The 12,330-nt window shown below is 44.9% G+C and overlaps 1 protein-coding gene and 1 long non-coding RNA gene across 2 annotated transcripts; both read right to left on the bottom strand.

The window, feature by feature from the left end:
* Positions 1-238: 238 nt before the first annotated feature.
* Positions 239-9,829, bottom strand: LOC107033829 (uncharacterized). The gene is made up of 3 exons (XR_012077724.1): positions 9,423-9,829; positions 7,587-7,645; positions 239-2,449 (listed from the first exon to the last, which is right to left on the bottom strand). It is a non-coding gene; the product is annotated as an uncharacterized lncRNA (long non-coding RNA).
* Positions 4,688-5,450, bottom strand: LOC107033823 (zinc finger protein 39-like). The gene is made up of 3 exons (XM_031674019.2): positions 5,444-5,450; positions 5,209-5,334; positions 4,688-4,968 (listed from the first exon to the last, which is right to left on the bottom strand). Exons 1-3 carry the CDS (start codon positions 5,448-5,450, stop codon positions 4,886-4,888), a joined length of 216 nt encoding a protein of 71 aa, XP_031529879.2. The 3' UTR covers positions 4,688-4,885.
* Positions 9,830-12,330: the final 2,501 nt, after the last annotated feature.

Raw genomic sequence — 12,330 nt, 5'->3', positions numbered from 1 at the left:
GAGTAGGAGAACCAGAAGTGGCACTGTGCTGGTGCCGGGAGCAGCACTGCCGAGCGTCCCCTTGGAGGCATAACCACCCCCACTAGAACCCCCGGGCTACAGTCTTAAAATTTTTTCAGTACAATATTTATTATTTCTATCTGAAAATCTTCATCCACATCACCTAGGCTGATAGTTTTCATTAGAAATTCTCTGATATGTGTATAAGCGGCAAGATTTATTGAAAACTCTGACAAACTTAAGATATTTGTAAGGCTTTGTTTTATTCTCAGTGTTTCAAGATTTGTCTCTGCCTGATAAAGGCATTCCTACATTTGTTGCATTCTTTGTCTCTTCCAATGATTTCATTTTTCTGTCAAATGACTGGGGGAGAAGGATGACAACACAGGTTCCATCCTGTGTGAATTTTCCACACAAGGACTGGTAATTTCTTCCCACAGTCTATCCCAAATTCATAAAATGAACTGGCCACAATGGACTAGTAGTGTTGTAAGGGCCCAACAGTGAATATTCCTCACTCAGGTAAAACACAAATAGAACTTTCTGGTAGAGTTGGGGAAATCTCCACCCTCCATTATCAGTCCTTTCTGTCTTAAGTCCAGTTGCCATCTGCACTGTGTGGCTCCCAAGGCGAACCTGGGGGTAATTTGCGTTACAAGACCACAGGGCATAAAAAATAATCAGCAGGAATGCATGGAAATTTTTTTGTGGCCTGGCCTGGAAGTAATGTTGATAAATATGTTCAAATTCTCCTGTCCAGAGTTCAGTTACATGGCCCCACCCACAGTAAAGGAAGGCTGAGAAATGCAGGCTGTGTCCCCAAAAGAAAAAGATAGTGAGTTTGGGCAAACATAAAGCCAGTCTCAGCCACACGTGATTTCTCCCCTGTGTGAGTTCTCTGATGTTTGCTGAGGTGTGACTTCTGGCAAAAGGTTTTCTCACAATCATCACATTCATAGGGTTTCTCTCCTGTTGAGTTCTCTGATGTACAGTGAGGGCTGACCTCTGATGGACAGTCTTCCTGCATTCTTTACATCCATAGGGTTTCTCCCCTGCGTGAGTTCTCTGATGTCTATCGAGGGTTGACTTCTCACCAGAGGTTCTCTGACATTTGTCACATTTATAAGGTTTTTCATCTGTGTGAGTTCTCAGGTGTACAGTGAGTTTTGACTTCTGGTAGAAAGTTTTCCCACATTCTTCACACACATAGGGTTTCCCTCCTGTGTGACACCTCAGATGTATAGTGAGCTCTGGCTTCACACAGAAGGATTTCCCACATTCATTATATCTGTAAGGTTTGTCTCTTGTGTGAGTTCTCTAATGTACAGCAAGGGCTGACTGATGGCAAAAGGAATTCTCACATTCTTTACATGCATAAGGTCTCTCTCCTGTGTGAGTTCTCTGATGTGCAGTGAGTACTGACTTCTTACGGAAGTTTTATCACAATCATTGCATTCATGAGGGGTATACCTGTTGTGAATCCTTTGATGTGCAGTGAGGGCTGACTTCTGGCAGAAGGATTTCCCACATTTGCTACATTCAAAGGGATCTTCTCCTGTGTGGATTCTCCAGTGAACAGTTAGGTCTGATTTACGGCAGAAGGGTTTCTCACACTCATCACATGCATAGTGTTTCTCCCCAGTAGGAGTTCTCTGATGTTCTCTAAGGACTGTTTTACTGATGATGAAGGTTCTCTCACATTCACTACATTTATACAGTTTCTCTCCTGTGTGTATCTTCTGATGTCTGGTGAGATTTGCCCTTTTATAGAAAGTTTTACCACATATTTTACATGCAAAAGTTTTCTCTCCTAACCGAATTCTCTGGAGCTGAATGAGGTGTGATTTCTTGCTGAAATTCTTCCCACTTTGATTACATGGGTTCTGTTGCTCCTGGAAATCAGCTCTGTGAAGATTCAACGGTGTTTCTTTCTGACAAAAGGTCCTCCCCATGTGAGTTCTCCCTTGGGCAATGAGAGCTGACCCATCACGGGCTCCCCAGCATTCACTATGTTTGTAAGCCGTGACTTCCACAGGGGCCCTCCTGTGTGTAAGGAGTACTGCCTCCTTCCTGAAGCCTTTCCCTTGTCTGTTACACTCAAAAGGCTGCTGCAAAGTTTGACTCTTCTGCTGACAATGAGAACACTCAACATCTCTGAGGAAACTCCCAGTTCCATCACTGTCCTCTGGATTCTCTCCAGCATGTCTCTCCTCAGGCTCACTAGGGCGAAACATGCTCTCACACACATTCAGCTCCTCTGGTTTCATTCCTGAGGAGTTTCCGTCACCTACAAGCAGTTCTGAAATATGGGTTGAACTCAAATGAAAGGTTCTTCCCAAGTCACTTGTCCTCTTAGTTGATGTTTTGTTGCTGCTGATTACAATTTGCCACAAAGGTCTGCCATGATTTTCCTGGCTGGTCTCAGTCAGGTCACCCATTATGTGGACATCTAGAAGGAGATAAAAATGATCACAGCCATACCTGTGAACCACATCTAAGTACTTCTTCTGGGATGATCTTGTAAAGGTAAGGAAATTTCTTTCCATCCTAGTGGAATAAAATTTTTTAAAAGTCAGTAATGGATACTGACCTTATAAGTATATGATTTTTCTCCTTAGTGAATTAATGTAACAAACTACTAGGTTTTCTAATATCAAATCATCGGGGTTTTTTCTTTTCTTTTTTTTTGCTTAAATTTCTTCCTTCTTTTTAAATCATAAGAAGTATTTGATCAAAATATTCACTCACTCTCTAGATGTAGATTTCAGCTGAGAGCTTTTCATCTACCATTTGTTTCCTGTTTATTTTCTCTACCTTTTTTCGTCTAATTGTGTGTAACTTGTGCCAGCCCTTTTCTGATCACTGAGCTTTGAAGATGGCATGATTTTCCTGGGTCGGCTACTCATAGGATGTGGGAGAGGGCCATGTGTCTGTCACCTAGACAAGAATACTGCTTAGGGACAAGGATTTCACACCTATGTTTGTTTACTTTTTACTACTCTCTGGGGAACAGCTATAGGCACCTGTGGATTTTTCAAAGGCTTAATTAATCTCTTCTCCACACCAGAAATGGAAGCTATCTCTAAATTTCTAACTTAACAATACATCCTTGGCTTCTCAGAACGCTAACAGGTTCAGGAAACTCTAGTTCATTACTTTGTGCAACTGCTTCCTGCTGGTCTGAAGGATTTAAGTTTACAACCCAGGCTGTGCCCACCAACTTCGAAAAGCTGTTTTCTGGTTCCTTCTGAGATCAACAGGCTGGGGTTTTCACCTCATTTCATGGAACCAGTGATATTACTTGATAATTGACTGCTTCTGAAGACATTTACTTCACTGTACTTTATAGTTTCAGCTGTCCCCTAGTTATACTGAAACTGGAGTCCTATCTGTATTTCTCATTCTTTCCTTTTTTTTGTTTAAACAATGATTGTAGCCCCCCAGTTGTGTGAACAAAGGAATGAGCCTTGGGCTGGAATGGTAAGCAAGCTATAAAAAGCTGCAGACTCAGAGGTGAGAAGGCTGGTTAGCCAATCACGGGTAAGATCCCCAGAGGGGGGGAACCTAAGACAGGCACAGCCGCCTGAGTCAGAAAGAATGTCATCAAGCAGCTATTTTCCTATATGTTCCACCCTGATAAGATGTAAGGCTCACTGGCTCCATGACGAGCATAATCTATCAAAAATATCAGAGGATCTTAAAATCCTGACCTTAAAACAATCTGTGCGTCTAGGGAGTCATAAAATGTCATACCATAGTTAAACATTTTCCATATTGTTCTCTTTTGCTTTATAAGCCTGTGTAGCTTAATAAACTTTCAGAGTAGCCATCAGCTCTCTCCGCATACTGTGTGTGTGTGTATGTGTGTACACTGATACTGCAATGCCAACAGTGATCTTCACAAGAGAAGGTAAAAATGTTAATTTCAAACTCCACTCCAAAGTTTGAGCTCCCCCAGCTTGAAACTGTTAGTTTTATTGGCCTTGGACCCAAATCTCTACTTTTTCCTCCCATGTCAGAGATCACCACTTTCCATGGTAAACAATCTACTGGGGCCTCCTCAGCTTCATGATTCGTGATGTCAAGGTTCACAAGGCTTGCACTTGGACCCCTGCTCTCATGTTCTTAATAGGTCCCTAGGCAACCTCCTCTAACCCTAACAGTTTAGACTTAATGATTTCCTAATTGCCATCTTCAGTAGTGATATCCACTCTCTACTCCAGATTTTATGTAAGTTACATGCCAAAATGGAATATAGTCATCTCATACATAAGCTCTACCAACATAAACACTTGAGAATCTCCCCTAAATGTGGCTTCTGAGCACCCTTCTGAGAACAATACACTCTATTTTTTTCTCTCTCATCTTGGTTCAATCTTTTTGTGGCTCTTATTTGACTATTAAACATGTATATTTGTTTCATTTTTCTCTTTCAACAAAATAAGAACATTTCTTTCATTACAGCTGTTATCCAAACAGCTACAGATATTCCCAGTGCCTAAAACTTCCCAATTAACATATTAAAAGAATAAATGGATGTATGAATAAATGCCCAAAAGAAAACAGTCTGTGAGAATGGACAAAAAGAAGGCCTAATGAGAATCTAGAGAAAGAGACTAACCAAGAAAAATTCCAAGAGGCAGGAAGGCACTGGGTTTTCGTAAATCTGAGAAAATATTCAGCAATTAACAGAAAAGGGAGGCTTACGAGTGAGAGTCATACCTGGACACTGGACAAGGCTTGAGTCTGATATATGCAGACAAACTGTCTGAAGGCCTGGACTCCGGAAACCACTGATTGAAAACAGCTGAGCATGGCCAACCTCGGCTGTGTTCTCCTCTTCCCAGCCTCCCTGCCTGGGATGCACTAACTGACCTGGGGAACTCTAGTCTGGGGGCTCTTTTACAGTCCATGGCTCTGCTCCTTGCTCCAACTTGATGAGCACCTCAGGTTTGGTAATGCAACGCCCTGCTGATGAGACATAATGTAGGGTTTTTCCAAACTGCTTAAGTTTCATGGGCTTTGAAGAATGGCAACAGCACGACTCTTGAAGGGTCAATCTGAATCCCTGACTGGAGGGGTGAACACACATTCTTCTTGGCCTGGAATCTTGAAACTAAGCATCACTTAATTTCATAAACAACTGCACCTTTACCAAGGAAGGAAAAGGTGCATGCACTTGGCAGTTACCAGGGGAGTTCTGCTCACCCAGTGACACCAGGCTACTGTAGGTCTCCAGCATCACACCCCTGTACAGGGTCCTCTGAGTATCATCCAGGTCCTGCCACTCCTCCCAGGTGAAGGTCGGAGACAGATCCTCAAATGGCACCAGCCCTTTTAACAGCAAATTTCTCCTCAATTAACAGCATCGGCCTGGGTCAGCAGAACAGGAAACCTGGGAATTCATGTCTTTTGTGTGTGTTTTATCTTACATAGGCTACACCATGCATTGTGCTCTATATTGTGGGCCAGGAAGAAATCACCATAGGAATATCCTATGTCTGTGTCAATTCATTAGTTCCTAAAAGTACTACTATACCTTCCCTTAGAAATCTGGAAGGGTCCTTGCTGCTATGGATAAAAGGAGCGTGTGACCTGGTATGGAGACAAAAGTACAAATGCTTGCCTGTGTGTGAGATGAACTAGGTTACACAAATGTTTAAGGTAGGGGGGTATGAAAGGAGACAAAGAATAGTTGTACTTTGTGCTATCAGGCTGCACTTCACTGAAGAGCCAAATATGTGAGCTGTTCAACGTGAACCACATGTTCTTGTGAACATGAGGCAAGAGCAGAAGTCAAGCTGCAAGGGCATAAATAACAGATGCCACATGAATGGAGGTACCAGCAGCACCACGTCCAGGTAGGGGCTCCCAAGCTGCGGTGAAAGATAAAGACAGTAATGGTATTCAAGGAACTGATTATAATGGTATTCTGCATTTAAGTATATGATCTAATTCCATCAATAAAAAATCTTCTGGGCTCACCATTTTTCTAAAAAAAAGTATGTACACATGCATCCTTGTATTTCCTTTCTACATCCCAAAGAGCTGCTTATAACCACTCAGGGTGAATGCATCCCACTTTCTCACCAGCTAGGTAGATACTGGCACTGTAAGTTGAACTTGGGAGAAAAGGACAAGGAAGCGGATGGGAAGAAGAAGCAAAGATCTTGGACGTATCACGTTTGAAATTTCTGTGGTTAAAGATGTGAAGATGTCCAACTGGCAACTGGATATATGATCCAGAGCTCAGGAGAGAGAAATAGGCTCAATATGAGATTTCAGAAACAGCCACATTCTAGTGGTAGCTGAAGCCATCAGAGTGAATGAAACTGCTCAAGGAGAACCTGAAAGACTGAAAGGAGAAAAGGAACCAGGATGGTGTTCCAGAAAACATTACCATTTACTGACGGGGAAAGAGAAACAAACCATGACAACAGAGAAGAAACTTTTAAAGATGATTCTAGGAATAGAGCAAACCTCAATATGAAGAAGTCTGTTAATATATTTCAACATATTCATATTTCTGTGGAGAAAATTCTATAATCATCCACATCGACACTGAGCAGGGATCTACAAAATACGCTCCCAATTGTAACAAAGCCCTTTAACAAAGGAGGGTTCAGGGGATTCTTCCTTAAAATGATAAAACGTCTATGTCTTACTCTGAAAGTCAGCATCACACTTAATCAGGAAACACTGGGGGATAAGGAAGCCGCATCACCATAGTTATAAAACAATTTGAGTGGTAACAGTCCACACAATAGAAGAGACAGTAATGAAAATGATCATAATCTGCAAATAATCCATACCTAGAAAACCCAAGAGAATCATGTGAAAATAGTGTTATATAAGAAAATTCTATAAATTAGCAGAGTATAAGCATAATGCGTAAAAATCTCATTTATACAAAAACGCTTTTACTGTAACAACAACAAGCAAACACCTATCAATACATAAAAAACACACAAAACTATGTGAGGGGTGAAAAACCTGAAGGACACAAAAGAACTTAATAAATGAAAAAACATACCATATTCATGGACAGGAAGAGGCTACATCATAAAGATATCAGTTCTCCCTGAGTCAGTAAATTAATGTAAAATTATCCTAATAAACAACACATTCTTAGATTTAGCCAAAAGGTGTCTGGAACTGAACTATTTTAGCAACTCCAGAAAAACCTTATTAAGCAAGTTCTTTTTTAGCACCAGGTAACGGTCACCACTGCATATGCATGAAGCGTTTATTTCCCAATGGGCGGTGAAACACTATCCACTCCATCATCTATGTGACAATGAAGACACTGTTTCAGATTTCTGTATCTATAAGTTCTCATGTCCCAAGAGGATGCAGCATGCTTTCTTCTGAGGGTCCGTTCCAATCAGGTAACAACTGTATCTGTGACTGCACTTACCTTGGATGACTCTAAGCTCATATTACCTGCCTATCCACATGCCACCTTCATTTTGTTTATGTATATTGCCCTGAAGCTAAATTTTACTTTTCCATTTTAGTTTAAGGACCCTCATAAAGCTCATACAGCAAAATACAAAATAAGCTGAAGGAAAAAAAAATCAGCTCACCTGAGATGTATTCATTTCCTGCTGCTCTTAGAGATGCACAGAGGAGTCTAGAAATAGAGCTGGGAGAGAAGGCAAATGGAGCAGTGTCATCAAAGAACTGGTGTGGCTTGCTCTTAGATTCTCCTGCTAAAGCTCTGTAACAGTAACTAGAAAAGACCAGATAGACTGGGTTGGGGGTGGGGGTGAGGAGATGGCTAGTGTGCCTCCTGTGGGACAAAAATATTTACACCTTGAGAAGGGGCAGGAAAGACCCTATTGAAGGAGCACCCACAGGTCTATTAGTTTGTAGAAGTAAGATCCACAATTTATCCTTAAGTTAATGAAAGCACATGTTTCTTACTGATTTATCAACAGTTAATGGTAAAAATCAACTTAAACTTTTAAAGATGCTTAAATAACAGTTGTTTATTTAAACAATGGTTACTTCCCCCTAATTATTTCCCTGTGAAGTTCCCAATGACAATGACGTGTGTCTCGCCATTTAACTTGCTCCTGCCAAAGGACATACGATGCAAACATAGGATAAAAAGCACTTGTCAATTAGAGCCTGCCTTCTGGGAACACTGTCATCTTGTGAAGAAACCTGGGGCTAGCCTGTGAGGGACAGGCAGTTTAGCCAACAGCCAGCACAAGCCCCTGAAGAAGTAAAGGAAGTCATCTTCAACCAACCAGCCTCAGTCAGGACACCAAGCGGCAACAGGCGGCTACAGCCTCATGTGTGACCCAGACAGCCCTGGCACAGGAATTGACCAACTAAACTGAGCCCAGAAAGCTGAAACATAGACCTCTGAGCATATTTCTTTTTACTGTTTTTTTTTAAGCCAGTGAATTTAGGTTGGTTCATCACAGAGTAAAATATTTTTAACAAAATGACATGGGGGAGAAAGTCTTGAGTTACATTATGTGCCACACACAATCAACAGAACTTCACAACCACATGTAGAACTTCTGAAAAGCATAACAAATGCCAACTGGGTGCTTTCAGTAAGGTTGCTGGAACTAACAGATCATGCCAATTGTACAAAGCAACAGTGTGCAGATCAGAAAACTGTTTTAACTGTTTTACATTATAACACGAGTCTGTTAAACATATGGTGACATGTGCTGCGTTTTATTCACATTTTAAAAAATCAGTTTGAAGCCAATTAGAGTGAAATGTGATGCACTCTAATTTTCCTATTTTAAACAGTGGAAAATAGGCTTCTGTTATTGTGCTGTAGAAGATACGATTATCAAGAACAGATTTCTGATGTGAAGTGGGAACCACTTGTTTTATTAGTCCCTGGAATTCACATAATGCACAAAAAGCACTAGGGAGAATAGGATAGGCATGTTAAGGCAAGGTCTTCTAAAAACAGTTTCTTCTGAATTGACTGTGTTTTTCAAAAATAAGCTCGTGTTTTGGCTTAACTGTGGCAGAGTGGATAATACTATCCAAAAGTCAAGATGCCTGATGTATATAGTAAAATCATGTGAACCTGGCAAATTACTTATATCCTCAAATCTCCCCTCGGCCCCCCCACCCCCAATCTTTCTTACAAGGGAGAAATACGACCAGGAAGAGGACGCATCAGCACACCTCTATATATACTGATATCTGATATGACCAGGTTTGAGAGAGATCAGATAACAGAAACGACGTGGTGGGGGGTGTGAAGGAATGGGATCGATTAGGAAGCACTGTAGACAGATTCTCAGCTGTGACAGGTCCCTCCACTCCCTCTGACCCGAGACCATTCCCTCAGGACCTCTCCAATAAGTCCCATTTCCTTAGGCCTTTCTTTGCCCACCCCTTCTCAGCCTAGCTCAGGTTGTCTTCTACAAATCAGTCCAAACCTTCCAATATCGCCCCGTCTTTGACAACTTCTGGAGGAGGTAGCACCACCCCAATCTCAGTCACTCTGGGCAGAAGCATCAACAATTGCCTGGCCACTTAAACTTAGGATCTCTTCCTTTCTGGGACTGTTCTGCCTCTGATCCGACGCGCAGGCGAGAGGGTTCAAGTCACAAAGTTGTCTCTCGGGTAGGATTCTGTCCACGGGGCGTCTCCTCTTCACTCATCATAACAGCTACCTTGTTACAAAGAAAACGGTACGGTCATCCAGAGCCCGACCATCTCCCCTGGCACTACGGTCCCTGGAAACCAGGTCTTGTATGAACTGTAAACGCAAATCAAGAGCGCTAAGCAGGCCGCACAGCGCAGGAAGGGACCTGACCCTTGCCCTGCTAACGAGACTCCACGAGACCCCGCAAACACAACTGCCACCCTGTGAGACTCGGTCCGCACACCCTTCACGTGACTTCTCCAGGAATCGGGGGCATCTCGCTAGTCCTGCGGGCGCCGGCGTTTCCGAGGTTGACGACGTCGCCCGGGACGCGCCAGGGGCAGAGCTGGCCCGTGCACGCTGCCCGCACCCCCGCCCCGGCCTCGCCGTCACCCTGGACCCACCACCCAGCTCGCGAAGCCTCTGGAGGCAGTGGCCCAGCCGTCGGCAGCGCACCTTCTCTGATCGAGCGGCGCTCAGCCGGCCGAGCCGGCCCTGCCCAGCGCCGGCCCGCGAATCCTGATGCTGCACTCGCGCCCCGCGCAGGCACCAGGTCCGCCGCTCGCACCCGCCGACCCTTCCCCTCCCACCAAGCGGAGCAACCCCCCAGCCCGCCCGGCGTCCCCGAGCGCCGGAGGCCCGCCCACGCTCGCACCCACCTTCCCGGACGCAGACCCCGGCCCCGTGCTCGTGGGAAATCCGGAAGTTCCGAGTGGAAGACGATCTGTGGGCGGGGCCGCGCGCGCGCAGAAGGAACCCGGAAGACTCCCTCCCAGAGTCCCATGCGCCAAGGCGTCCTCGCGAGGCGGGAGTCTGATCCCCACGGGCGTATGGCCGCCGCGGCCGTCGTGGCGTCGTGTTCTTCCGCGGGCGTGGGTCCCGCTGCCTGAGAGCCGGCTGTGGTGGGGCCGTCCCTGGCCCCACGTGCAGCCTCCGGGTGCGGCGCCGCGTCACGTGGACTCTGACGGCGGGGAGGGGCGTCGTGGGACGGTGGGGACTTCTGTGGCCGAGCTGCGATGACATTAGGGGTCAGCTTTCCTGTTTTTATTCCCCAGAACGGATTTGCGGTTATAGAACCGAGGGTTGGCTTTTTTTCAACTGGTGTATACTGCAGTGTGAATGTGAAATATCAGTGTCCGCGATTTGTTAGACTACGTGACCATCACGGGAAATTGGCATTTTTACCGTGTGTCCCCGGTGTGCGACGGGGAGCCATTGTTGAACGGAAACCACGCGGAAAAGGGAACAGACGAGGCTCCTCGTGCGTGCCGCGAGGGGCCACAGCGGAGCTGACGCAGGTGCCTGCAGGGTGGGGCGGGACCTGAGCGCTCGCCGGCATTACAGCCTGTCCTTGAAGTGGTGTCGGTGTCTGCGTGAAGACCGAATTGGTCACTTCAAAGCACCAAGAGTGGGGGTTTGGTACCTCTGCGGGTCTTACCACACAAGGGGAGGATCTGGAAGGGAGGGGAGCTGTTGCTCACAAGGGCTGCAGAGAAAGTCATGTCAGGAACCTGCATTTGTCTGTGACTCTCGGACTGTTACCTGGGTTACATGCTTACAGGAAGAGCTGTGTCACTTTGCGGTTGTAGTAGTCCCCTTTGATCACACAGAGTGGACGCTGAGGCAGCAATAACATGGAGTAGTTTAAACTCCTGACAGCAGCCCTCCTTGAACCCGTTAAAAAGATGCTGATTCTTATCCACTAAAATAATGTCTAAGCCATCAGTAGATGACAGTCCACTGTTGGAAAGCCTGCTCTAGTTTATGTGCAAGAATAAAGTAGTTGGATCATTGGGTGAGTGAAAATTTACACTTCCAGTGTCTGGTAATGACCTGCCTAGAAATCCCAAAGGTGTATTCATTCACTAATCTATTCATCATATCTTTACTTCTTTATTTTTCTGCGAGATGGACTTGAATGGGGCCTTCTCGTCCCTAGTTTCTGCCACACATTAAGCAGGGACTTCAACACAGGCTTATCAGAGCTCCTGCTGCCGCACACGGGGATAGACCTGACTTACGTGACTGTGTTCGTGTGCACTTCATTGTCAGGAGTGGGGATTGACTATCTGGCCCTGTCACCTATGTGACCTATCTCTGGTTTTCCCTTTTCCTAAAATACTACCTACTCTGTTGAAATTCATGTACTTTTTCTTATCCTGCAGTTGCCCCTCAGTAACTGCATTGCATTGAGGGACCTCAGCCTTTACTTCCCATTCCCTTCTCTCAGACTCTGGGACCCCTAGCCCTCCTTCAGTGCCCTGGATCTAACTCTTCTCCCTTAAACACCTTTTGGTGTGCTATTTGGAGATTCTTTAAATCCAGAATGATTGACAGGAATTTGGGGAGGGGGGAAGTCAGCACCTGACGCTCATCCCTCTGGGATGGGGAATGTCATCTCCTTTCTCTGTAGCCTCAGTCATCTCATCCATAAAAACAGAGACAGTAATACACATGTGAATATGTGGTCCTCACCCTGAGCCTACCTCTAATAACATACAGGCCAGTAAGGGCAACCTCTTCCTCCACGTGTGAATCTAAAGTCCTCAGGGCCAAGAAGAGGAGATCAGGAATAAGACCAAGGTACTCCCAAATCGGGCCATGGAGACAGCTGTGCCCTGCAAAGGTAGGCTTCAGGGTTACATTGCATGAAGACGAGAATGAATTTGCTGGAACCAAGGCACTAAACTGATACTATG

This window comes from Vicugna pacos, chromosome 11 (assembly GCF_048564905.1).
Source record: "Vicugna pacos chromosome 11, VicPac4, whole genome shotgun sequence".
Taxonomy (NCBI): domain Eukaryota; kingdom Metazoa; phylum Chordata; class Mammalia; order Artiodactyla; family Camelidae; genus Vicugna; species Vicugna pacos.
This window is presented reverse-complemented; position numbering and strand designations above follow the sequence as displayed.